At 50.0% G+C, this 26,059-nt stretch overlaps 1 protein-coding gene across 1 annotated transcript in view; it reads left to right on the top strand.

Moving 5' to 3' along the window:
* The window catches only part of PAPSS2 (3'-phosphoadenosine 5'-phosphosulfate synthase 2), a 30,131-nt gene extending 5,115 nt beyond the window's left edge, over positions 1 to 25,016 (top strand). Inside the window, exons 2-12 of the mRNA XM_030951662.1 lie at positions 8,437 to 8,542; positions 9,949 to 10,184; positions 10,870 to 11,008; positions 11,272 to 11,390; positions 11,510 to 11,623; positions 12,247 to 12,358; positions 17,209 to 17,414; positions 18,580 to 18,715; positions 19,267 to 19,535; positions 21,676 to 21,905; positions 22,940 to 25,016. Coding sequence (XP_030807522.1) covers positions 8,437 to 8,542; positions 9,949 to 10,184; positions 10,870 to 11,008; positions 11,272 to 11,390; positions 11,510 to 11,623; positions 12,247 to 12,358; positions 17,209 to 17,414; positions 18,580 to 18,715; positions 19,267 to 19,535; positions 21,676 to 21,905; positions 22,940 to 23,081 — 1,809 coding nt within the window. The 3' untranslated portion in view covers positions 23,082 to 25,016. The remainder of the gene's footprint in view (positions 1 to 8,436; positions 8,543 to 9,948; positions 10,185 to 10,869; positions 11,009 to 11,271; positions 11,391 to 11,509; positions 11,624 to 12,246; positions 12,359 to 17,208; positions 17,415 to 18,579; positions 18,716 to 19,266; positions 19,536 to 21,675; positions 21,906 to 22,939) is intronic.
* Positions 25,017 to 26,059: the final 1,043 nt, after the last annotated feature.

The following is a 26,059-nucleotide window of genomic DNA, read 5'->3' as shown; positions in this document are numbered from 1 at the left end:
AGATGCTGGGAGTTTGCATGGACTTTTGAGGGACCAGTTGACAACAATAATCTCCAAGGAAAATGTGGAGTTGTCCTTGGACCAGCCTTTGAGCAGTGTGGAATGACCAAGGGCTGTGCTTACACCTGCTTTAGGGAGGGGTGGGGGAAATGCTGAGCAGCCACTCATTCAGGAAGGGTCCAACATCCTGGTGCTGATTTAGGCCAGGGTCTAGGTAACCCTGTGTGCACTCACACATTGAAAACCCATCTTGCAGCTTGTAGGGCTCAGGTACACAGGGAGATGGGGCAGGAAAACTTCATCCTCCTGAAGTTCTCGAGTGGCACTTGTCTCCTGCAGCTGGTTTTGTAGAGCAGCACATTCAGTGGTACAGCAGTGAAAACAGCCCTGTCTTCATCCAGCAGGAATTCTGGGGGGACTGAGAGGTGCTGAGTGAGGGGAAGTCTGGCCTTGTCTGTCGTTCCCAGTGGCAGCCAGGAATGAGTTTATGGCTGGGACCCCAGTTCATTGTCCCCCTCTCCACTGATTTACAGCCTGAGATATCAGAGGCTGTGCCTTTCCTCCTGATAGTCCTTGATGAACTTTCCTTCCATGAATTCATCATCATGTTTTTTCCAGCCTAGTGAACTTTTGGCCCGTCAGGCAAAGTTCCCCCATTTAACTGTGTCCTGTGTGGTGCTTCTGGCTGAGCTCCCCTGAGCTCCTTCCTGCTGCTGCTTTTGCACTTTGAAAACCCTAAAAAAGGTGCTGAGGTGGACAGAGGTGTCCTGTGGCCTGCAAGTGGCCACTGACCCCACAAAGTCAGGCACATGGGGCACAGAGAGCAGGTTCAAGGCTGGGCATCCAGCCTGAGGCAGGGAGAGGCACCGTGTGGCCACCACACACTGAGCCCACCAGCCTGGGCTGGAGTCCAGCTTTGCCCTTTCTTCAAGTCCTGCAGAGGAGAAGCCTCACAGAAGAATGAGTTCTTTTACAGAATCACAGAATTATTGAGGCTGGAAAATCCCTGCCAGGCCATGGAGTCCCAGCTCTGCCCAGTGCCCACCTTGTCCCCAGCCCAGAGCACTGAGTGCCACCTCCAGCCCTTCCTGGGACACCTGCAGGGCTGGGCACTGCAAAGCTGCCTGGGCAGCCCCTGCCAAGGCCTGAAATTGAATTCCAAACTGGAATGATAGAACTGGGATTATGGGTGTGGAGTTTGAATAGAAGTGTGTAATATCACATGGTGGGAAACTTAAGAGTTTAAGGTTTTAGAATACAGTAATATATATAAACAAGATGGAGGTTTTGGGGCAGAGACTGATCCTTCTTCTTCACCTTCTTCTCCATGGGTTTGGGTGGTTTTGTGTAATTGGATAAAAAGTCCACATTGCAGGCCATGGGTGGTTGGTTATTGGGTTAAAAGTAAAAATAATTCAGGTGTCATTTCTTAATTGGATAGTTTATCCTTAAAAGGCCTTGTAGAGAGAGAGATGGAGCTCCGTTTTTAGTTTGTTAGAGTGAAGTCCTATAGAACTCAGGGCTTGTGAGACTGTAACATAGATAAGAACCAATTCACCCTTTGCATGCAGAAATTCCTGCTGCTGGCCAAGCTGAGCCTCCCCTGGCCCAGCCTGAGGCCCTTTCCCCTTGTCCTGTCCCTGTTTCCTGGCAGCACAGCCCGACCCCCCCTGGCTGTCCCCTCCTGGCAGGGAGTTGTGCAGAGCCACAAGGTCCCCCTGAGCCTCCTTTGCTCCAGGCTGAGCCCCTTGCCAGCTCCCTCAGCCCCTCCTGGGGCTCCAGCCCCTTCCCCAGCTCCGTTCCCTGCCCTGGGATCAGAAATAGCTGCATTTTAAAACCTGATGAAGCTGCTTGAAACACAGATCCTCTGTAGCTCCTGCTGCTTGTGAAAGCCCTGGAGCTTCTCTAAAGGCTGAGGATTTCTTTCCTGAGAGGGATATGCTGGGCAGGGTAAAAGGGGGTGTCTTATTCCCATATCATTGAGACCTGTTCTCAGGTTTAGGGTGCCTGTCCTGCCATGGCAGGAGGTGGGACATGTACAGTGCCATATTTACCAAATTAAATTCCTGAATCTCATATTCAGGGGGGGAAAAATTTTTTTTACACGTGGATACAATTCCTACCTGGAAATCCTTTTGATACTGAAGTTAATGTGTAGTCAGAATCTGTACCTTTGCCCTCTTTTCCTCTTGTTCCTGCAGTCTGAGGGACTGATACTCAGTTTCCCATTTCTGTAGCCAGGTCTTTTTCTCCAGGAGAAGGCAGAGAAGCAGGGTCCTGTGTTCTGGGTGGTTTTCCTGGCAGGCATCAAACCAAGGCAAGTTCTTCTGCAATGTCCAACCCATTGTTTGCAAAAGGAGCAGGGGCCCAGCTGCTCAGGTGGGTTCAGCTGGGGGAGATCATTTAGCAGAACTGCTCTGAATATTCAACTTTGGGCCACCATGGAGGGGTTTCGTGTTTAAATTGTTCTTTTTGACAAAATGCTTTGTTTGTTAAATATTTCTTGTCCCTGCAGCTGTCCCTTGAGATTTCAGGAATGAAAACGGGGAGATTTGTTTTTATAACATCTGTCCTGGCCTTACAAGTTTATCCCAAAAATGCAGGAGCACAGGATGAGTCACTAGCTTTTCTGCATCGAGGAAATGAGAGCAGTGACATCACTTCATTCCAAGATAAGGAAACGCCTGAGCTGGGAGCCCTCAGAGAGGCAGATTTCAGTCCCCAGCTGCTGATTTGGACTCACAGTGTGGAAATCAGCATCTGATTTGGGAAGTCACTAGAACATGAGCCTGATTTTGTTGATTTTCTTCTCTTTTTTTGTGTGCCAGTGTTGTATAAAACTTGATTGTGACAACCCAAGCTGTGTGAATTTATGCCAAGAGAAAAATATTTGAGCTGCCATCAGCAAATAAGGTCTCAGAAATTCTTGTGGCTTAAGAAAACATAGCTTCAGCTTAACAGCAGCTTGAAAACCTTGTGTTGGTGAGGTTTGGCATCTGCAGCTGTCTGTCTCCAGGCTGAAAGGCTGCTTGTTTTGGGGCACTGGGATGGCTCTGCTGCTCTCCTTAAGGTTTTGTGTGCTACGTTCCTGGCAGGGCCCTGGGGGTGATGCCAAAGGAACAGGCAGAGAGTGCCAAGGAGAGCCTGAGCCTGCTGGGCTTTATTCAGAGCACAGGCTGCAGAAAGGGATCCCAGCCCAGCATCCTGCCTGGAACTGGGGGGGCTGGCAGCCCCTCAGCCTCTGCAGGGCTGGGGGGCACAGCAGTGTCACTGCCCAGCTCAGCCTGGAGAGAAAACACAGTTCCTGGTGCTGGGAAAGGAGACTGAGCCTGGGGACAGGGGGACAGCACAGGGGAGCAGGGAGCTGGTGGCACAGCAGGGACACCAGGAAGGTGGTGGCACAGTGGGGATACCAGCATGGGAGCAGTGGGAAGGTGGTGGGCAATACACAAGATGCTTCAAGGTCCCACTTCCCCATCTGGGGCTGCATCCTGAGGGGTTAAACAGGCAAAATTCCCAGGGTAACTCCTCCTTGCTGGGGTTTTCCCTTGGGAAAGAATGGGGCTGAGTTGGAAGCATTTTCTGCCTTAGTGCAGTAAATGAATATCTGGGGAAAGTCCATAGGTTTTGGGTTACAGGAGCTTAGCTAGAGTGTGAGAGATGCCAAGGTTTCTCATTGTTCTTCAGCATGATTGTAATCAAATCTCTGCTTCCACAGACAAAACCCCCGTTTTCCCTCTCTTCCTCCTTTTCTTTGGAGTATCAGTTTTGCTCTTCTTCAGCAAATGCCTCTTTTACAGGAGGTTTTCCCCTCTGGTTGCTCATGGATACAGTATCACTTTTTTGCCACAGCAGCCCTGGTAAAAGAAATTAATTTTTTAAGGAAAATTTTGATAAGTTTAGTTAGTAGTTTTTATGTTGCAAATGCAACTGGTAGGAACACATTTTCATTTTTTGTTGTTTTTAGTATGCTGGCAGGAGTTGGGAGGGTTTTTTTAATGATAGAGTAGCTCACTCTCCTGAGGCTTAGGGAAGTGTTTGACTTCAAACTCAGAATCACAGAATCTCCTGGGCTGGAAGGGACCCACAAGGATCATCAAGTCCAATTCCTGACCCTGCACAGGACACCCCAATAATCCCTCCATGTGCTTGATCCCACTGCTTGCCTGTGAAAGTGGAGGCTTGCTTGATCATTCTATCATTTTAAAAGCCCATTCTACCATTTGCAAATAGGATCAGCTGCAAACATTTCAAAAGCCTCTATTTTTATTGAGCTCTAATTTTTCCTTCCTGCAGACGTGTCCAGGCTGCTGTACCAAAATAGGGTGTGTGTGAAACGCTTGACTGGAAAAAAATGAATCATATTCCTGGTGCTGTGAGCTTGCCCTGTAAATAAAAAGGCAGCTGGGGGAGTCCTGACCCTGCCCTGGCTGTTGGGTCAGGGTTTCCCTGGGGCTCTGAGCTCTGCCAGCTGGATGCTGGTGCTGGTGCTGAGTGAGCACGGGGCTGCTCAGCCTCAGCATGATTTTGGGAGTGAGAAATGAAATCCCTCTCCAGAGCAGGATGCTGCTGCAGCCTGCCATGAGTGCAGCTCCTGGACAGCTTCCAGACCTGTGTCTGTGCCAGCTGCAGCAGGCAGGGGTGAGTTGAGGGCACCATAAGGACATGGGCTACTGTGGCTTTCTGGTGCCTCATCTCCTTCTGCAGCATCACAGAGCTCTGCCTTCTCTGGGTGGCTGAGCAAGGGCATTGTGTGCACTTAGGGCATCTCTCAAATGTCCTACTCAGCTCCCATCTGTCCTTCATTTCCACCCCTCAGCTGTGGAACATGGCACTTGCAGTTGGTTCTTTCCTTGCTCCCACTCATGATGCAGCCATGGAGGTGCTGGTTAGAGAACTGGGGTAGTGGGGGCAGGAGGAGGTGCTGCCCTAAGGACCAGAGTTTATTCTTGAAATCCTACTGGGAGATGGCAAAATTTTGTTGGGACAACCCTAAACCCAAAAGGGCAACAGAGCTGGGGAGGGGTTCTGATGAGGAGCAGCTCAGGGAGCTGGGAAGGGGCTGGAGCCCCAGGAGAGGTTGAGGGAGCTGGCAAGGGGCTCAGCCTGGAGCAAAGGAGGCTCAGGAGGGACCTTGTGGCTCTGCACAACTCCCTGCCAGGAGGGGGAAGAGCCTGCAGGGCTCAGGCTGTGCTCCCAGAGAACAGGGACAGGATGAGAGAAAACAGCCCCAAGTTGTGCCAGGGGAAGCTTAGATTGGATATTAGGAAACTTTTCTCGTGGGAAGGGTTGTAGAACATTGGAATGGGCTGCTCAGGGAAGTGGTGAAATCACCATCCCTGGAAGTGTTCAAAAAACATGTGGATGTGGCCCTTGAGGACATGGTTTAGTGGTGAACACAGGGGTGGTGCTGGGTTGATTGTTGGTCTTGATGATCTTAGAGGTCTTGATAATCTTAAAGGTCTTTCCCAGCCTTAACACCTCCATAGATCTATGATTAGAAATGTTTCTTGTCTGGTGCATTTTCTATTAAATGTGCAGTGGTTCTGCTTCCAACAAGCATCAGTGATGTCTGGGAGAGGCCCCACAGACCTCGTGCTTTTAACTGTCAGCTGAGAGGAGAAGATGCTCCCTGATAAGATCTCCTTGAGTAGTCACACATAATTTATGTGGGCAAGCACAGCTCCTCCTTTCCAAGGCCAATTACCTCAGGAGGAGCTGAGGTCACTCCTTGGGATGCCATGAATTGAGCAATGGTGGCTCTCAGAGCGCAGGACACTGGTGGTTCCTGATTTCCAGCAAGACTCTCCTCTCTCAGAGGCCACATCTCAGGAAAATCTCCTGCCTCTGGCTGCAACCTGCTTTCACACAGCAGGGCAGCATCTTGGGGAAAGCTTCTTCCCTTGGGAAACTAAGCCAAGAGACCCTTGACAGGCAGCTCAGTCAAGGCTGATCCTAAAGATCTTGGTGTCCCCCTGTTTGCCAACCTCATGGAAGGGCTCAGTAGGAGAGGAGACCAAAAACTGAGTTAGGGTTTGGTTTCTTGCTCTGCTGCAGCCTCAGCCCAAGGTTTGGAGCGACGTGTTTGTTTTTTTTCTCATTTCCTGGATGAGGTAAGGCAGGGTGGGCTGAGCACTGAGCTCATCCAGACAGGGCCAAAGAGCAGATTTCCAAGGAATGGGGAGAGTGTGGCAGTGTCATCTTTAACCATCTGTCTGGCAGGGGATGCACAGCCCTTCTTTGGACATGCTGCTGCTGGGACATTTATTGCCTTGTTTGGGGCTGAATTATAAGTCAGAAGTTCCTCTCCCAAACCTCATTCCCTTGACCCAGACTATTCCATGACATGCTTACCAGCGTCCTAAATTGTCCCTGCTTTAAGGCCCAACATCCAAGTGTTGATGTTGTGGTGATGATTGAATTATCTACTTAAATATGTTTGATTTGTGGTGACAGGGTTAAAACCCCAAGAATCAAATGAGCAGGACAGCCCTGCATCTGATTAAACCCCCTCCACTGCTTCTCTCTGCCCCCCAACCATCTTGCAGGATGTGCTGTTCCTAGGCAAAATCTCTCCAGGATTTGCTGTCACGCCATTAATGATCAGTTTTCCTGGTGCCTTCACTCCTTTCCACCACACTTCAGCTCTGGCTTCCCAAAGCATTCCTGGCTGGTGGATGATGAGGTGGAGAGCTGGTCATTCCCATTCCCAGCTAAGCAAGCTCCCAGCCCAGCCATCCAATTGCTCAGGGTTGGGAAGAGTTTCCTGGGAAGTTAATGAAGAGAGCAGAAAAACCTGAGGGATTTGGTACCATCTGGAGCTCCCAGCAGGTGGGAGAGGTGTGACAGTGCTGCTGAATTGCAGAAATGCCCTCACTGGTGCTTTCTCAAGCTCCCAAAGGTGCCAGTGTGCAAAATAACAGCTCTGAGATGCTCACCCAGGGCAGGTTTATGGCACAGCACCCTGTACTTAGAACAATCTCCTTACATCAGCCATGTAGGAACGTGCCAGATCCTGCATCTTCCCCAGGCACGGACGTTATCGTGGCTCATCTCCTGTGGGACACAGCCTGAACTCCTGGGGATGGGAGAAAATTCATCCACGGTGCTGCTGTCTCACCTTTGAGAGCTCAAAATGGTCAAAATTTGACAACCCCCCCCACAAAAAAAAAGCCCACAAAAAGCAACAAAACAGAACAAACCACAGAAACCAAGTCTTGAGCTATTTATCTTTTATTCTCTGAGTCATAGGATGTGGAGCATTCATTCACCTTTTCAGGGGCAGGTCTAGAGATGTTTTGGGTTTTTTATAGAAGCACAGACTGGTTTGTGTTGGAAGGGACCTTAAAGCCATCCAGTTCCACCCCCTGCCATGGACAGGGACACCTTCAAACATCCCAGGCTGCTCCAAGCCCCATCCAGCCTGGCCTTGGAGACTGCCAGGGATCCAGGAGCAGCCACAGCTGCTCTGGGCACCACTCCCCAACCTCACCGGGAAGGATTTCTTCTGTATAACCAACCTCAATTTCAGTCTGAACCCATTCCCTTTGTCCTGTCACTCTGATGAACACTCCCTTTCCAGCTTCCCATAGGCTCCTTCAGATACTGGAAAGTTCTGTGATGTCTCCTACAACCTTCTCTTCTCTCTCTGCATATGTATCCAGGATATATTAATATCCTTGTTCCCTCCTTGTTCTTCCCCTTGTGTGCCTCTGTTGGGAACCTCATCCTCACAATGAACAACGTCTTGCGGATATTTCATGTGCAACATTCCTTGTGGAGGTGCTGTTGCTGGAGCTGCAGGGCACAGCCAGGCTGTTTCACCTGCAACTCTGTGGATACTCTGGTGTCATCAAGGTTAGGAAGCATCAGAATTAGGAAGCACCAAAATTCAGGCCTCTGGCTCAGTGTTGTGCTTGGGAATGCACATGGACACATCAGGGGTTGGTTTCCTCTGCCTCCCATCCCATGTGTGTCCAGCTTGGGGCTGCTCCTGCCCCAGCTGCAGTTCTTGTGTTACACAGCCAGTAAATTAGCACCTGAAGTCACTCTTGTTTTGCAAGCCTGATTAAAATAATAGCTGAGGCTGTCTGTGTTTGAAACTGTTGAGAAGGCAGGGAGGGTGTCTCTGTGTCCTGCCTGCCTGCAGGGGGATCAGTCACCTGGCAGAGTCGCCTTCTCCCTGCTGGCACGAAGGCATCACTGCCAGAAACACCCTGGGCAGAGGCAGAGAGCCTCCAAAAATGAATCTGTGCTGCTGAGACAGAAATCCAACTCACACCAATGCACCAAAGTTCACCATGTGAACCACCACCCCATGCTACCTCATTAATGAATTTACATTTCTCTCCCATCTGTTTGTCCCAGCAGAGATTTCCTTTTGCCCTGAGAGCAGCAGAGGTAACAGAAGTGCTTTGTTCTGCTCTGTTTTCTCAGGGATCCACCAATGTGGTTTACCAAGCCCACCATGTCAGCAGGAGCAAGAGAGGACAAGTGGTCGGCACCAGGGGAGGATTCCGAGGCTGCACGGTCTGGCTCACAGGTATTTTTGCCAGGCTGTGAAAGCCTGGCCTCACCTGTGAAACTCCATGAGTGTGGCTGCCAGGTGGGGATTTGGGATCTGCAGGAAACGTCAGTGTTCCCTGCGAGCCAGGAATTGCAAAACATCTCCACGTGGGAAACGCAGACACGCGGTGCTGGCGCAGCAAGATGTTCTCCCTGGCAGCTGCTGCCCAGAACTAATGTTTTTATGGATTTCCCAGCTGCTCTCAGGCTCCTTTGAACATGTCAGAGGCCCTGGGGGTAGCACTTGTTGTTCCCAAGTGTGTAGCTGAGGAAGCCTTGGCTCCAGTCCAGCCAGTCTTTGGCAGTGGAACGTACCCGGGATTGTCCGAAAAGCGGATGTTTTCATTCAGGAGCGGTGGGAAGTTCATTGGGACATGTAGGTCTGCTGGGTTTGAGGTAGCACGAGGCAGTCACCTTGTCTGGAGAATAAACACTCCCAGCCACAGAGTCATGCTGGAAGCAATCCCTTACATTTGTTTTGTTGCCCTTCTCTTCTGCCTTGAAGTATAAACTCATTGTTTGGAGATTAGGGGATGCCAGAAAGGACAACTGCATTTCTCATTTCTAATATTTAGACAAGTCTGGCTTTTGCTAGTTGTCCAGTTGTTCCTTTGCTTGTTAAATATTGGCATTTTCTTTGGCTGCTGGAGGATGTTGAAGGACGTGCTTGGAAGGATTTGTAAAGCCATTCTGATTTGCCTTCCTGTCACCTTAGGTTGTAGCTGGTGGATTAAAGCATATTTCTGTTCTGTTCTTCTCCTCAGTGTTGAAGTGCCCAATCTGCTTTTATATAGTTTCTGAAGCCAAAAGCCTAACCCAAGGCAATTTCCTTCTTTTTTTGAGTATTACTCAGAAATCTTGTGTCTGAAAGGTTTGAGCTCACCTGGCTGATGATTATTCTTTGAAATGCACACCTGGAGAAGGAGGTGATGAGGTCTCTTTGCTGCTGGAGCCTGTCCTACTCCACATGGTTGCTGCAAGAGCTTCTCCTTGGGTTTGAAATGGGAGAGCAGCTGGCTCTTGACAGTGGGAGCAGGGGGAGGAAGAGGAAGATGAGGAGAGACCTGGAGGAAGCAGCATCCTTTCAAACCTCCCCTGCTTCCTGGAACCCAGCACGGCCCAGCAAGACGCACTGCTGGGTTAGACCCCTCCAGAGGTTGGGCTGTAGATGCTTTTCTCAGGGCAATTATGTCACATAATAAGGGTTGAAAAGGTGAAGGTTCACCTGTGAAGGTTCATCCTTCATCTATGGAGGACAAATTCAACTTCTTTTAGGAAGCAATGAGGTAGGGAGCTTCAGACAGAAGGAGTTTGGCTGCCGGTGTCACTCGTTTTCACTCTCTTGACCTCAAACCTGACCCCTCACTCTTCTGCCTCCCCCAGGTCTTTCTGGAGCTGGCAAGACAACCATTGGCTTTGCTCTGGAGGAGTACCTGGTGGCTCATGGCATCCCCTGCTACTCCCTGGATGGTGACAACGTGCGGCACGGCTTGAACAAGAACCTGGGCTTCTCGGCCCAGGACCGCGAGGAGAACATCCGGCGCATCGCCGAGGTGGCGCGGCTCTTCGCCGACGCGGGGCTCGTCTGCATCACCAGCTTCATCTCCCCCTTCACCAAGGTAAGGGTGTGAAGATCCTGCTCTCTTCTCAGCTTCACCTCAGATGATGAGGATGGTTTATGGAGAGGGTTTCCTAAAGGCACAAATGCTTGGCAGAACGCTGCTGACACACAGCCCTGCACGGTCAGTGTTTGGAGGGCAGCGGCCTCGCTGGATAAATTCAGTGCTGCACACTGATGAAAAGCTAAGAGAAGCTTATGATCTCCCTGCTATTAGCTTCTCAGAAAAGAGTCATAGAGGCAGCAGCCTGTTCTAGACCTCTTACTGCTTTTTTGAAGATTTGACTGCGATTTTCACTTCCGTAGCTGCTGTTATCAGGGTGATGCAAGCAGTTCCTTTTTTCATAGAATCAAGGAATCACTGATTGGAAAAGACCTCTGAGATCATCAGGTCTGACCATTTTCACACAGGGCAGATAATTATTCACAATCTAAAGTTCTGCTGTCCTGCCTAACGAAAAAGTCTTGAGGTTTTGCATGGGAAAAGATGAAAATGGATCAAAGTTGTAGATTTTTACAATTTTTTAAAAAATATCTTTAAAGAAAAGGAGGGAAGTGAGATTAAAAACCCTTATTAGAACTAGTGTACATTTACTAAATCTATAAGAAAGATTGATCTACTTATGTCAAAATCCAGGGAAGTTTTTTTGCTGCAATTCAGATTTTTCCTATATTTCTTCTAACAGGATCGTCTAAACGCACGGAAAATTCACGAGGCAGCTGGACTTCCTTTCTTTGAAATCTTTGTAGATGCTCCTCTAAATATTTGTGAAAGCAGAGATGTGAAGGGCCTGTACAAAAAGGCAAGAGCTGGAGAGATCAAAGGTATGGAGGAGTGAGATTTTATTTTGCCTTTTGCTTTCCAAAGCTTTGGATGCCGTGTCCTGGCAGTGCTGCAATAGGGGTGGGTGTCTAAAGGCCTTTTGTAGTGCACAAGAGGATCCTGTTCCCCTAATCTTACTGTCATGAGTGTCACTTGTTGTACCCAGCATGGTTGAGTGCCCCCTGGTTGTTTGTATAGTGTTCTTGGCTCTAAGGCACTGATTATTCCATTAAATAAATTTAATTTGGGGGTTAATTGTCCGTAGGATTCACGGGCATTGACTCAGAGTATGAGAAACCTGAAGCTCCTGAGCTGGTGCTGAAAACAAACGTTGCATCGGTGTCCGAGTGCATCCAGCAGGTCGTGGAGCTCCTGCAGGCACAGGTGGGTCACTTTTGTGTCACCATCACTGGCAGCTTTGGAACTCTGCTTTGGGACACCGCCTTTTTGGTGTGCCTGTAAAAACCAGCGTGTTACAAGTGCTGCCTGTCTCTGTCTTTCAGAACATCGTGCCCCAGGGCTCAGTCAAGGATGTTCTGGAGCTCTTTGTGCCTGAGGATAAACTCAGCAGTGTCCGGGCTGAGGCAGAGAAGCTGCCAGCACTGGAGATCACTAAGGTATTGTCACACACAGCTTCTGACACTACTCAGCTGCTCCAAGGGTGGGAGCTTCCAGGAGGATGTTGCCAGAGGGGCCTGTGTTCTTCTGATGGCCCTGACTTTTTGTGGCTGTGGTTTATGGTGAGCTGAGGTGGCATCCTGGTGCTCAGCCATTTTCTGCCATGTGTGCTGCAGGGTGTCAGTCTCCTCTGCTGTGTTCATACAGCCCCACAAGTTCAAGCTGCCAGAGGACAGGGTTTGGGGGATATTGGGAGACCCTGGCACAGGGTGCCCAGAGCAGCTATGGCTGCCCCTGGATCCCTGGCAGTGCCCAAGGCCAGGCTGGATGGGGCTTGCAGCAGCCTGGGAGAGTGGAAGGTGTCCCTGCCCATGGCAGGGGTGGCACTGGATGGGCTTTAAGGTCCCTTCCAACCCAAACCAGTCTGGGATTCTAAGTTGTGTTGTGAAACTGTGTGAGTCTGGCTTTAAAAGCCCTGAGCTACATCCCCCATGTCTTTCTCCTCCTTATGAACGTCCTGTATTTGAAACAAAACAAAATGAAAATGCTGTTTCAGCAGAAGGGAAGGAAAAGCAATCTCTGAGTATGACAGGAGTGTGACCCCTTTGGGTTTGTTTTGCAGCTGGATCTGCAGTGGGTGCAGGTGCTGAGCGAAGGCTGGGCCACTCCTCTGACAGGATTCATGAGGGAGGCTGAGTACCTGCAAGTGCTGCACTTTGGCACCCTGCTCAACGGTATGGATCCCCTGTGTCCTCCTGTCCTGCCTTGTGGCACACTCCTGAAGGTGGCCAAGGTCACCGTGCTGTGGCCACAGCCCTGGCTCACAGCTCTGACATCTCTCATGGTGCTGCTCAAACCTTCCAGGAGTTGTTGTGTGGCTCTTGTCGAGCTTGGCTGGACCAGGGTGTAAATAGAGATGCAAACCCAAGGCCAAGGAAGCAGGGAGGCTGCCAGGCTCAGCTGGAGGTGGGAGGAGAAGGCAGCTGCTTCTTGGAAACAGGAGCAGAGCCTGGTTTTTCCCCCCCCACCCCATTTCCCTGCTTCTTCAGCATGTTAGCTTGAAGTAAATCTGATTGATCTATGCATTAGCAGCCTGCTAGAGGTGCTTCATCCCTGGAAGAGGCAAAGAGGGCTCAGGTGATGCCCATCCACAGCTGGGACTGGGGCACAGATGTTTCCACCCCATTTCTCAGCTGTGGATGCTCTTGCTGTGACTTCACCTGCACATGGGGTGCTCATGTTGGGGTTTGTAGACCTGGCAGTGATTTCTGCCTTCAGGGATGTGGGCGAGCAAGTCCCTTGGAGCCTTGCCTGCCTTCTGGACAATCCTGTGGTCTCACAGGGCAGAGATTTGCTGCTGTTGCTCAGATTTGGGCACAAAGCTCAGGACTGCTCACTTTGCACTGTAGGAGTGTCTGTGTGGGGGCCCTGCTCCCAGACACACCATAGCCTTTCACCTCCTGCCCAGTGTGCAAACAGCATTCAGAAGCACATGTCCCTGTTATCAGAGCCTCCTCTGTGGTCTTTGAGCTGCCTGTTGTGCCTGGGGAGGTCACGGAGTGCCCTGGGATGGCCACGTTGCTCCAGAGCCCCGTACTTTGTGCTGGAGGCTCAACCCAGAGTGTATCTGGTTTTGGGGTGCCCCCCAAAACCTGCCAACATCCCTGAGCACATCTCCTCTGAGCTCTGTGGGCAGGTGCTCAGGGTTTGTAGAGCTCTGTGGGGAGCAGGGACAAAGGCCAGGAGGCTTTGCAGGGGGATGGGCTCTCCAGAGCGAGCTCTGGGTAGCAGAGGGCAGCAGCATCTGGAGATCCTGTCTCCACAGGGCTCTCCAAACTCAGCATCAGTGTGGTCAGGCCCTCAGGGTGACATCTGAGTGGGAGAGAGAACACCAGCTGCTCCTGGAGAAGCTTTGGGAAGTGGTGGAGGGTTCCATCTCACTGGTGTGGCACTGCCAAGGAGAGGCGTGAGCCTCCTCTTCCCAGAGCCATCGTGCCCTGGGCTGGCTGATGGTCTGGGCAGCTCCTGTGGGTTTTTGGGGACACTTGTTCAAGCAGCACATCCCTCCTGGATGCCCCAGCAGGTGGGTGACGTGCTTTGTGTAGGGCCACCAGGAAGGGGATGGACCTGCAGCAATGCACAGCGGCCCGTGACTCTGTCACAGGGGTGACAGTGACACTGGAGGTGTTGGATCACACTGTGAGGCTGTGGTAGGACCATGGCCATGCCAGCAGGAGCTTTTAAGTGCTTTGAGTCTTGAAATGGTTTCTGTAACGTGCCCCTGAGTGTTAATTATCTTAATTATGTTTGTGTTCTCCCAGGAAAGAGGCGCTTGGGAGCTGGTATGTATGGAACTGTTCTCAGGCTCTGCACAAATTACCTCAATTGAGATTCTTTTTGACTATAATTTTTTGAGATTTACCAAAAAAAAACCCCTTAAAATTACTATGAAATTATTACAGCCATGGCCCATTTATGATCCAGGCAGTTCTGACACACCCCGTGTCCCACGGACCAGTCTGCACAAAGATCCCAGTTGTGTAATTTTGTAATTACCTGCACTGGAGTGATCTTTTGTTACCTCTCCATCCTGCATTTGGAAATGGAGCCTGAAGATCCTCACTTTCAGCAGCATTTGTTGGTTTCATAGTGAAGCTTTATTTTTTTTTTCCTGTGCTGGCTTAATTGACTGATCATTATTAATATGATTTAAATGTATGAAGTTGATATTGATTAGATCCCATATGAATATAATTATGATTATTCATTGAAATTGCTGCCTGGCAGATGAATGATAGCCAGTCGTGAATTTAAAGTAAATGCAAATATTTTCATAAAATTAAAGTAAAAATCTATATCATAGCCAAAATCCTCAAATTAAGACTCTCAAGGGTCCAACCTGATTTCAGTCGGATCAGAATAAATTGAATCAGTGATTTGTTTGTGACTGGAAATCCATTGAAGAGACTGATTCTCCTGTATTAACATTGGAATATTGTTAATATCCAAATATCCAAGGAGAAGTGGGAGGACCTCAGTGGAACACTTGGAAATTGGGAGGGTTGGGTTAAAACCAACATGATTTCAAGCTATGTAGAGACAACACTGAAATTAGAAACTAGATGTGCACTTACAGACTCACACAGGAAACAGATTAAACATGGGCAGTGCAGGGATGTAGAGGAGGAGGAGTAGCAATATAGAGATAGCCAGAAAAAACCCGAACAAGAAAAAAAACCCAAATTAAAACTGAGTGTGGTGGAAGAGGCAGCCCAGGAGGTGTGCAGGGAATGGGGTGCTCCAGGGAACACCAGCCTGGAGCCATCTCCACAGAGGTGATTCCCCTGGAGGAGAAGGCATTTTCCAAGCACGTTGAAATTTTTCAGTTTATCCAGGGCTGCATTTTGCGAGCACATTTAAATGTTTCACCTTCACAAGCAGCTAATGAAGAAGAACCAGGGCAAGGGAGAGTGCAGGAATTAATGAGATGCTCCAGGTATCCTGGAGACACCTCTGGCCCTTAGATAAGGAGCTTTTATATTCTGCTAACATCCCAGTTGTTAGCAGTGCAGAGAAAACTGCTGCAATGACTGATCTTCCATGAAAACCTCTGTTTCCTGCATTCCCTGGGCTGGTTAAAATTCTTGTCCACACAGGAGGGTGTTCAACACCTCCCCTTCAAGGGTTTTGAGCATCCCCATGGTGCTGCTGGTGTCCCTGTGTCCTGGTTTAGGGCAAACTTGGGAGAAACCTCCCAAGGGGTTCCTCTAGAAAGCAAATTCAAGCAGCCCTCCCCCAGCTGGTTCAGGAAAATATTTCCTTGGAGAAAAGTGGAAAAAACTGTTCATTTAACAGGCAAAGAATCCAGCAGCACAAAAAATGATCAATATTAAACAACTGAACCTCTCGCTGTTCTGAAGAGATGGCAAACTCAGAAATTCCCCTCTGTGGGCTGTGGCTCGGCTCACTCAGTCCCTTATCAGTCCCTTATCAGTCTCTTATCAGTCCGTCTGGTGCTGGAAATACCATGGCCCATGCCCAGCCCAGTGGGCCACAGGTGGTGCTCTTCTGGTTTTCAGTCCAGAGCAGGTTTAAACAGTTCCAAGAAAAAGAAAACCCACAGTCCAGGGAAATATTCTGCCTCAGCTAGCCTAAAAACTAACTAAAAGCAAAGGAGAGCTCTGTCCTGCCGTCTGTCCATGCTGCAGACAGCACAGTTGTGGCATTCACATTCTCTGATAAAATCCCTTCACCCAGGATTTCTCTCCTGAGAAGCTGAGAAGCCTCAGAGAAAAAGGAAAACAATTCTTATCTCATTTGCTTCTCCTGTGTTGTGCTCACATGTGGAATGTGTTTGGAGATTGTTTACCCACAGGTGATTGTTTCATGGATTCTGCTGTGAGTTGTTTTCACTCTTTGGCCAATTGGGGCCAAGCCATGTCAGGACTCTGGAAAGAGTAATGAGTTTTCATTATTATCTTTTTAGCATTTTAGTAAGTATATTTTCTGTATTCTTTAGTATAGTGTAGTATTCTTTAATAGAATATAGTATCATAAAGTAATAAATTAGCCTTCTGAGAACATGGAGTCAGATTCATCATTCATCACGAATGATACCTGGGACATTCCCAGCAAATACAATCACACAGTCAAGGAGAGGATGCAGGGAGCAAGCGCAGTTTGTGATAACAAACTCCACACTCCTTTTCTCCTCCTTTTGCTGTCAGAACTAATCTTAAAGGTGCAAAACTTACTTCTGGGCTAAACGGAGGATACAATTCAGCACCATAAAGCTGCATCAGGACATCCTACAGGACACATAGTGGCTGCAGGGTGCTGAGCCCCTCTCTGTGTCTCTGGGCAGACGGTGTGGTGAACCTGAGCGTGCCCATCGTGCTGTCCTTGTTAGTGCAGGATGAGCAGCAGCTGCAGCAAATCTGCCTTTGCTGGGTTCAGGGTGTCCCCAGCAGGCTGAAGGGCCCAGATAGCTCAGTCCTCTCCGGGACAGACTGTCCGAGTTCCCAAGCAGTTCTCAGCCACAGGCAACCTTAGCAAGCTTAAGTGAGATCAGCTCTTCAGTGATTATCAGCTCATTGCAATTTCAGCCCTTCAGCTTGCTAGGTGCCTAGGCAGGCAGACACAGGGAGAGAGAGGAGAAGGCTGTTTGGAGTTCCACAGCAATGTCTTTATTGAATCTTCTGAGAAGGGTTCCAGTGACAGCTCTTCTACCAGAACTGGGCTAAAACAGCCCTTTATACAGGGCACAGGGGGATCAGAAATGGTCCAATGCCAAGGGTTAAAGGAAAGTGACCTATAGGGTTACAGAGAGATAAACAAGGGTCCCAAAAGGCGGAAAAGGGTCGTTCTAGCCCATTCACCATGGCTTGGCATTTCCTATCTTTAGGCTTCTGCACACCATGGGGCCCTTGCAGAACCAGGGCCTGCTACACTGCAGGGTGCTGAGCCCCTCTCTGTGTCTCTGGGCAGATGGCGTGGTGAACCTGAGCGTGCCCATCGTGCTGCCCCTGTCAGTGCAGGATGAGCTGCAGGGTGCTGAACCCCTTCTCTCTGTGTCTCTGGGCAGATGGCGTGGTGAACCTGAGCGTGCCCATCGTGCTGCCCCTGTCAGCAGAGGACAAGCAGCGGCTGGAGGGCAGCGCTGCGCTGGCGCTCAGCTTCCAGGGCCACCGGGTGGCCGTGCTGCGCCGCCCCGAGTTCTTCGCGCACAGGAAGGAGGAGCGCTGCGCCCGCGTCTGGGGCACCACCTGCCCACGGCACCCGCACATCCAGGTGGGTCCTCGGGGCTGAAACCTGCCCAGGGCATGGAGAAGTGAATTCTTCCAAGGTTTTGGGTGCCAGCTGTGAGAAATTGTGCCTGGCTCCAATCCGGCTAGCTGTGGGCCCAGCCCACACCATCTTACGTAGGACAAGAGGCGCTCCATGTGCGGACTAAATCCTATTTTATTTCCTAGATTGGAGAGCACCAGGTCATCCAGGTGACTCCCCAGGTGGAAAAAAGAGAGAATGGTCTTCTCCCAGTGGGATTTTGAGCTGAGGGGAAGGGGGGCGGAGGAAGGGGGCAATGTGATACAAGTGAGGAGTGGCAAACCAGGAAGAGGTCGCCAAAACTGAGGCTAAGGGGGGAAAGAGGAAGACCATGTGATAATAGAATACAAATCATGTGAACAGTGCAAATTACCAAACAACCAGTGCAAATAACTAAATAACTGTTTAGTGCAATACAACACAGGTGCGTCCCACCGCTCCCTGCCACAGGAAGCACGGCCTGGGGGGTGAAACATGGCCAGGGGATGGAGAAGTGAACTTTGCCAAGGTTTTGAGGGCAATGAGCTTCCAGTCCAGCTCTTTGCTGGGAACCAGCCCATCCTGAGCAGGCAGGACTGATTTTTTTGGCTTTTCCTTACAGGCAGCCAGCAGGGTTGGTGTGTTTTTGCAGCTTCTCTCTTCCCCCTTAGTCTGTGGCAGTACAAGGAGCATTGTCCCTGGGAAAGGGAGAGCTCTGGGTTCCCCACAGTGACTTGAGCTTTCTGCCTAAAAAGGGCTACGGCTGTGGTAGTTCTTTCCTCTCCCTTAAAATGCCTGGTTTAATTAATCAGCAGCAGGTGTGTGCCTTGCAACAGGCTCATTACACCTGTGTATTCCCAGCAGGAAAGCAAAGGGGGAGGTAGAGGAAGGTCTTGTGCCTTCCTGTAGACTGCTGGCTGCCAGAGGGGAGCCCAGCACCCAGCTGGGTGGAGACTGGGTGGCTGCTGCCCCACTTGGTGAGGTTTTGCTGCCCAGGGCATTTGTTCACATAGTCACTGCAATGATGTTTTCCACCTGAGAGAAGGGAAGGTCATCCTACAACGGGGTTGAGCCTCACACTTTTCTCAGGAGGCTGGGAGAAGGAGGAGTGTGCTGTCCCCTTTGCACTGAAGGTATGTGTAATTCCCAGATGGTGATGGAGAGTGGAGACTGGCTGGTTGGTGGAGACCTGCAGGTCCTGGAGAAGATCAAATGGAACGATGGGCTGGACCAGTACCGCCTGACCCCGCTGGCTCTCAAGCAGAAGTTCAGGGAAATGAATGCTGGTGAGTGCCCTGGCTTACACCAGTGCCAGGGCTCTTCGTGCCCCACCAGGCCTTGGTGTGATCCATGATGTTTTCTCAAGCTCACAGCACTTCCAGGTGGCTTCTGCATGCTCCCAAAATGGGGCTCTTTGGGGGAGTGGGCAGTAAAGGGGACTCAGGGCATGGCACAGGTGGCACAGGGCTCCTTGGTTAGGGCAGTGCTTGTGATGGGCTCTGTCCCCAGTGGGCTGCTCTCAGGGCTGGGATCCTGCTCACATCCCCCCTGGCAGGTCAGATCCTCTCTGCACTGACATTCTTGGCCTTCACACCTGGGGCACAGCTCAGGTGTCTCCTCCCAGCTCTCTGTCCCATAGAATCCCAGAATGGTTTGGGTTAGAGGGACACTCAACAGGTCTGTCATGGCACACAGGGCACACACAGGTCTGTCATGGCTGAGATCAGACACACACAGCTCTGTCATGGCACACAGGGCACACACAGGTCTCTCCTGGCCCTGTGGAAGCCCAGAGTGTGGCAGTGACCCCAGTGACCCCCTGACCTTTCCCTTGCAGACGCCGTTTTCGCCTTCCAGCTGCGCAATCCCGTGCACAACGGGCACGCGCTGCTGATGCAGGACACGCGGCGCCAGCTCCTCGAGAGGGGCTACAAGAACCCCGTGCTGCTGCTGCACCCCTTGGGGGGCTGGACCAAGGATGACGATGTCCCCCTGGAGTGGCGCATGAAGCAGCACGCCGCCGTGCTGGAGGAGCAGGTCCTGGACCCCAAGTCCACCATCGTGGCCATCTTCCCCTCTCCCATGCTCTACGCCGGCCCCACGGAGGTAAGGCAGCTCTTGGCTGCCCAGCAGGGCAAGGCAGACAGCCTGTCCATGGGGTTGTGCTCACAGCCTGCCTGGAAAACCCCAGGAAGAGGCTGGAGCTGTGTCCTCACTCTGCTCCCTGTGTGGTTTGCTTGTGCTTGCTGCTGCAGCATCTTCCCAAAGAACTCTGCTCCCATCCATCCTTTCCTGGGCTGGGGAAAAGGGATACAAACAGGCTTCACCTTCTTCTGGTGGGCAGGGATGTTCATTTGAAACCCCTTGTGTCCCTAAATCAGTGGGATGAAAGGGGCAGATGCTGAACCTCCCCCTCTGTGTGCTGGGCATCACCACCTTGGCACACCAAAAATTCAAACTGACCCAGCCTATAGGAATGTGCCCCTTGTTGATGGAGTGACAAAACTGTCCTTTGTCCCCTCAAAAAGGAAATAAGCCCAGAAGTTTCTCTCCTCAATTAGGTGAAAAGACACCTCATAGAATCTGGGGGGCTTCACCTCAAACTTAAGGATTGGACAGGAGCCAAAAAGTCCTGCCTGAGCAATTCACTAGAAAAAGAAGAGAACAAAGAAACAAATTGCTTTTGTGAGGTGTTTTACCAGGAGCAAGAACCTCTGGCACCTGGCTGGGTTTTTCTCTTTACAGAGTTTTGTTATTTTGCCTTTTATTAAAACCTTTTTGTTCTCAACACTACCACAGAAGCCATCCTGCTGATTTTATGCCTTCTGAGGTAGCTGAGCTATCTTGGGTGTGAAATAGATCTCCAAGAGCTTATGAGACCTGGCTCGAGGAGACTCCTATTTCACCAGCCCAATTCCCTCTCCCTGCCTGTGTGAAAAACGCCAGTCACTTGTTTTTAAAATTTTAAAAGTTTAATAGTAATAAAATGGTTATAAAAATAGCAATATAATTAGAGTAATAAAAATTTGGACAATTTGGATTAGGACAATATGAGACAATAGAAACAAAGAGTTACAGACAGTCCAGGTACTTTTTTTCTGGGCAAAATAAGCCCGAAAAAGGCCCCACGTTAACAGAGGATTAACCCTTAAAAGCAACAGCCTGTTGCATATTGCTACACCTCTTACATGATGCATAAATTCCATTCAAACACAGGATTCTGTCTGGTCAGTGTCAGCTTCTTCCTCCGAATCCTGACTGAGTCTTCAGGGCTGAGCGAGGCAGGAAGAAGTTCGTTTTTTCTGATAATGCAGCAATAAATTCTCTTTCTCTGAAAGATTTAGGTGTCCTGTGGCTGCTACCTGGTGCAAGCACCTCATTCCTTTCTTTAAAACAATATCCCACATACATAGCTTCTATTCTAACATTATGTTATAACCTAAAACTATATTTTACACACTACTTGAGAAAATTAATACAGCATAATTTTCTAACACAACACACATGTGAAAAATGCATGTATTTTATGATTGGCTTTTTGCAAATATTAAAATGAATATTATATGTGTTATGTTAGAAACTTATGCTGTATTAATTCTCTTAATTAGTGTGGCAAATATAGTTTTAGGTTATCACAAAATGTTAAAATAGAAACTATGCTATATAGGATACGTTTTTGCTAAGGAAAGGACTCACACCGAGATAGCAGTCACAGGACACCAAAATGTTTCAGAGAAAAAGAATTTATTGCCCTCTTATCAGAAGAAACAAACTTCTTCCCGCCTCGCTCAGGATTGGAGATTAGGATTAGCAGGAAGAAGTTGACGATGACCAGACAGAATCCTGTGTTTGAATGGAATTTATGCATCATGGATGAGGTGTAGGAATATGCAACAGGCTGTTGCTTTTAAGGGTTAATCCTCTGTTAACGTGAGGCCTTTTTCGGGCTTGTGCTGCCCAGAAAAAGGTACCCGGACTGTCTGCAACTCTTTGTTCTTATTCTCTCATATTGTCCTAATCCAAATTGTCCGAATTATTATTACTCTAATTGTATTACTATTTTAATAACATTTTATTACCATTAAACTTTTAAAATTTTAAAAACAAGCGATTGGCGTTTTTCACAACATACACCATTCATTTGAATATTTGCGAGCAGCCAATCACGAAACACGCATTTTTCACACCGTGGTTCCCCAGGGCCTCCCTGTGCCCATCCCTCAGTCCCTGTGTCCCCTCCCTGCAGGTGCAGTGGCACTGCCGGGCCCGGATGGTGGCAGGGGCCAACTTCTACATCGTGGGGCGCGACCCGGCGGGAATGCCGCACCCCGACACCAGGCAGGACCTGTACGAGCCCACGCACGGCGGGAAGGTGCTGAGCATGGCCCCCGGGCTCACCTCCGTGGAGATCCTCCCCTTCCGAGTGGCTGCCTACAACAAGCTCAAGAGAGCCATGGATTTCTACGACCCCAAAAGGTAAAGGCAGCCGTGGTTTCTTCACAGCGTGGGGTCGCGGCTTTTTGGGGACAGGGAAAAGTCCCCAAGGAGAGGAATGGGGGCACAACGTGGGAAAGGCACCTGTGTGTTCCACCAAGAGGTGTCACGTGAAGCTAAAGGTGCCACCAGGGAGGACAAGCAGCACAGGCTGGGGGCTGAGAGACTGTAGGAAGGCAGACTCCTGCAACTGGGAAGTGTTGTGGACACTGCAGCTCCTCTGGGATGAGGAGCCCTGGGGGTGACTTGGGCCTGTGGGGTTTGTGAGGGTCCCCAGGGGGAGGGAAGAGATGAGAATCTGACTCCCAAGTTCTCAGAAGGCCAATTTATTATGATATGATAGGATATGATATGATTGATATGATATATATTTGGAATGTGGTCTGGACATTGTTTACCAACATGTGAATGTTTGATTGTTTCCATGTGAATTGTTTTAAATTAATATTATATATTATGTTATATTATGTTACATTATATTATATTATATTATTGGAATGTGGTCTGGACACTGTTTACCAACAGGTGAATGTTTGATTGGTTCCATGTGAATTTTTAAAATTAATATTTTTATATATATATATATATATATATATATATATATATATATATATATATATATATATATATATATATAATATAAATTAATATATTACATTACATTACATTACATTAATGAATGCCATACTAAAACTATACCATAGAAAAAGAAAAGATACATCAGGAGGCTTAACAAGAATGCTAATGAAAGCTCGTGACTGACTCCTCAGTCCGACACAGCTGGCTGTGATTGGCCATTCATTAAAAACAATTCACATGGAACCAATCAAACATTCACCTATTGGTAAACAATGTCCAGGCCACTTTCCAGAGCAATCAGATAATTACTGTTTTCATTCTTTTCTGAGGTTTCTCAGCTTCTCAGGAGAAAAATCCTGAGCAAAGAGGGTTTTTCAGAAAATATCATGGTGACATGGGCCAGCTGAGCTGATGTCACCCGTCTCTGTTTCACACAGGCACGATGACTTTGACTTCATCTCAGGAACACGCATGAGGAAGCTCGCTCGGGAAGGGGAAAACCCCCCAGATGGCTTCATGGCCCCCAAAGCCTGGAAAGTCCTCACCACCTACTACCAGTCACTGGAAAATAAGAATTAACTCCTCCTCCTCCTCCCTAGAAATGCCTGTATTAATAGTGAGCAATGATCGATTGATTCCCTGTGACACAGATCACTTGGCATGACCCTGGGGTTTTCCTACCTGGGTCAGAGTGTTTTTTACCAATCAGAAATACTTTCAGCCTGATCCTCCTCTCCCTGAAGCTTCTGGGAGTGTCCCCGTGGAGTGGAAGGGATGGGGAGCAGGCCCTTTGTTCCCAGCTGGCACCAGGATGTGCCGTGGTGCTGCCAGGGCCACTCAGCAGCTGCCAGTGCAGAGGGGACCAGGATAAATCCTGCCTGTGCCCTGCCTGGAGCAGAGATGAAGAAGTGCCTTTCCACCTTGTGCCTTAGACAGTTTTTGCTAATTAACAGCAGAATCTTTTTAATGCCTCTTTTTTTAAAAAGGACTTTTTTTAAGATCAGCTGTGACCACCTCCAGTTCTTTGTGGCTGAGCCAACTCCTCACTGCTTCCTTCCTTCCTCCTGCTTGACCTCTTTGGTCAAACAAATGCTTGGCTGAGCGTTCCTGTTGCTCCAGGTTATCTGCCTGTGAGGATGTGCCATGGTGATCCCTGGCACAGGGATCCTTCCCTGCGCTCACAGCCCAGCTGGGGAGCCTCTCCTGGGAGGCACCATAGACCCTGAGATCCCTGAGAAAGCTGCACAGCAAGGAGAAGTCAGGGATGCTGGCACTGTGCTTCCAGGTGTCCTCCCAGGTGGCAGGATGGGATCCCCCTTCCCTCTGCCCGCACTCCTCCCACCCCAAAGGCAAATCCGAGACAAAACAGCAAAGTCACAGCACCAGGTGGGTCTGGAGATCGGCTGGGAGAGGCTGCAGCTCCTGCCCCCGTCCACAGCTGTGTGGGTGCCGGTGACCTGATTGATTCCGTGTCTGCGGATGGGGACAGCCCGAGGATGGCAGGGGACAGCCCGAGGATGGCAGGAAACCCTTGGCACCCCCAGCCCTGTGTGGTGCTGCTGCTGCTGCTGCTGAGCCGAGAGCCCGGTGCTGCCCCAGCCTGGCTGTGGAAAGTCACCGCGGACATTGTCGCCTTCCCCACCCTCGCGCCGGCACGGACTTCGGCAATGCCCCGCCTGAGGCTTTCCCGATGGCTCGCAGGAGCCTCCGAGGTGACAGAGCAGTGGCAAACAGCGACAGGACAGCCTGGGGCACTGCCGGGAGCCCAGGGCCGGGGCTGGTCCCCCCCGCTGCCCCAGCTGTGCGGTGGCAGCAGAGCAGAACAAGCAGCGCTCGGTCATTGCAGCCTCACTCCGGGGTTTTTGCACCTGGCCGTGTTCAGCAGCGGCCCGAGGAGCCACCGGGATGTTCCCAAGGAATGGGAATGAGCGTTCCTCTCTTCTTGTGCTCCTGTTTGAGTTCCAGCTGGATCCACGCTCAGTAAAACCAGCCTGCTCTTGCTTGGTAACATGAGCTACGACCTGCTCTGCTGTGGCCAGGGCACACTGCCCAAGCCTTCATCTATGACTGGAAAATACCCTTGAAAAAGGGCTTTTTGGGTGGCTTTTTAAGTCTTTTTCTTAAGCATTTGGAGGAAATCTGTGTTTCACCCCAAGGCAAATGCTGCAGCCTCTGTGGGAGCTGCCAGAGCACCAGCACCAGCCTCAGCCAGCCAGGCCCCAAAAGTGACATTCCCAAAAGTGTCATTCCCATTTAGGATTTTTAAGAAGTGAAACAGCACTGTTGCTGCTCATCATGAAATAATCCTGTCCTCCCCAGTAAATCCAGGTGGTCACAGCAAAACACAGATGTTGTGTTGTCATTTTAAACCAGAGTAGTGTCCTGATTACCTCTGATTAAAGCACGTGGACTGGGGGGTTTATAGTCTATTTATTAAAGACATGAGACTGGAATTTGTACCTCAGCCGATGCATCTCATGATTTAATATATTCTGAACTTGATACTCTATGAAACACTCACTTTTAGTACAAATAAATATTTATATGTGTAAGTAGCTGCCACTTGGTGATTTTTGGGTGGAGCTTTGCTGGAGGCTGCCTCAGCAATGCTGTGCTTGAGCTTGAGCTTGTCCCTGGAGATGTGAGAGAGGAATTGGGCTCTTTCCCCCTTCAGAGAGGCAGGATCAGGTGCTGAGGGCTGGACCAAGCCTCTGGAGCCGTGGGATGAAAGCAGCCACGTCCCAAACCCTCAGCCTTTTGGGGAAGCTGCCAGAGGGTTTGTGCTTCAACAGGGACTCCCACAGCAGCAGCAAGAGTGGACAAATGTGGGAGAGTTCCTGGAGAAGTGGGAATTGCACTCCAGCTGCAGAAAGTGCCCCCAGGAGCAATCAGAAATAAGTCCTTGTGCCTCTCCAGCCAGCCCCCGATGAGTTTTGGGCAGCAGGGAAGGGCAGCTCCGGCCAGCAGTGCCTAGAGCCAGGCTTTTGGAGACACCAGCAGGAGATGAGGGCTCAGGCAGTGACCGGGGGCTGTCCCCGGGTTTGTCCTGCTGCCGTGCCCTCCCTCGGGGTGACGTTAACCCCCTGAGGACACACTTCACACTCAATTAAAGCCAATTAAGACCTGCCTGCGCTGGGGTTTTACCGAGCAGGAAACAGCCTGAAAATTAAGTACAAACAGCCCTCTAGCACTTGGTGCAGTCTGATGTGCAGCTGAAGAGCCAGCAACCTGTACTACTGCCCTTTTACCAGATATTTCCTGGAGAAAATGAAAATATGGGTGATATGGGGCAGTATCGCTGTTATCAGCCACTGGAGGAAATGAGAAGGAGCCAGCAATAGAGGCAGGAGGGGCAGGAGGAGCTCCCCAGGCTGGCATTTCTCAGGTGTCACTGTCCCAGGCGGCTCCAAACTCCATCCAGCCTGGCCTTGGGCACTGCCAGGGATGCAGGGGCAGCCCCAGCTGCTCTGGGCACCCTGTGCCAGGGCCTGCCCACCCTGATTCCCAGTATCCCATCCAGCCCTGTCCTTTGGCAGTGGAACCCATTCCCTGTGTCC

This window comes from Camarhynchus parvulus, chromosome 6 (assembly GCF_901933205.1).
Source record: "Camarhynchus parvulus chromosome 6, STF_HiC, whole genome shotgun sequence".
Classification (NCBI taxonomy): domain Eukaryota; kingdom Metazoa; phylum Chordata; class Aves; order Passeriformes; family Thraupidae; genus Camarhynchus; species Camarhynchus parvulus.
Note: the sequence above shows the minus strand (reverse complement) of the source record. Positions and strands in the feature narration are given on the sequence as shown.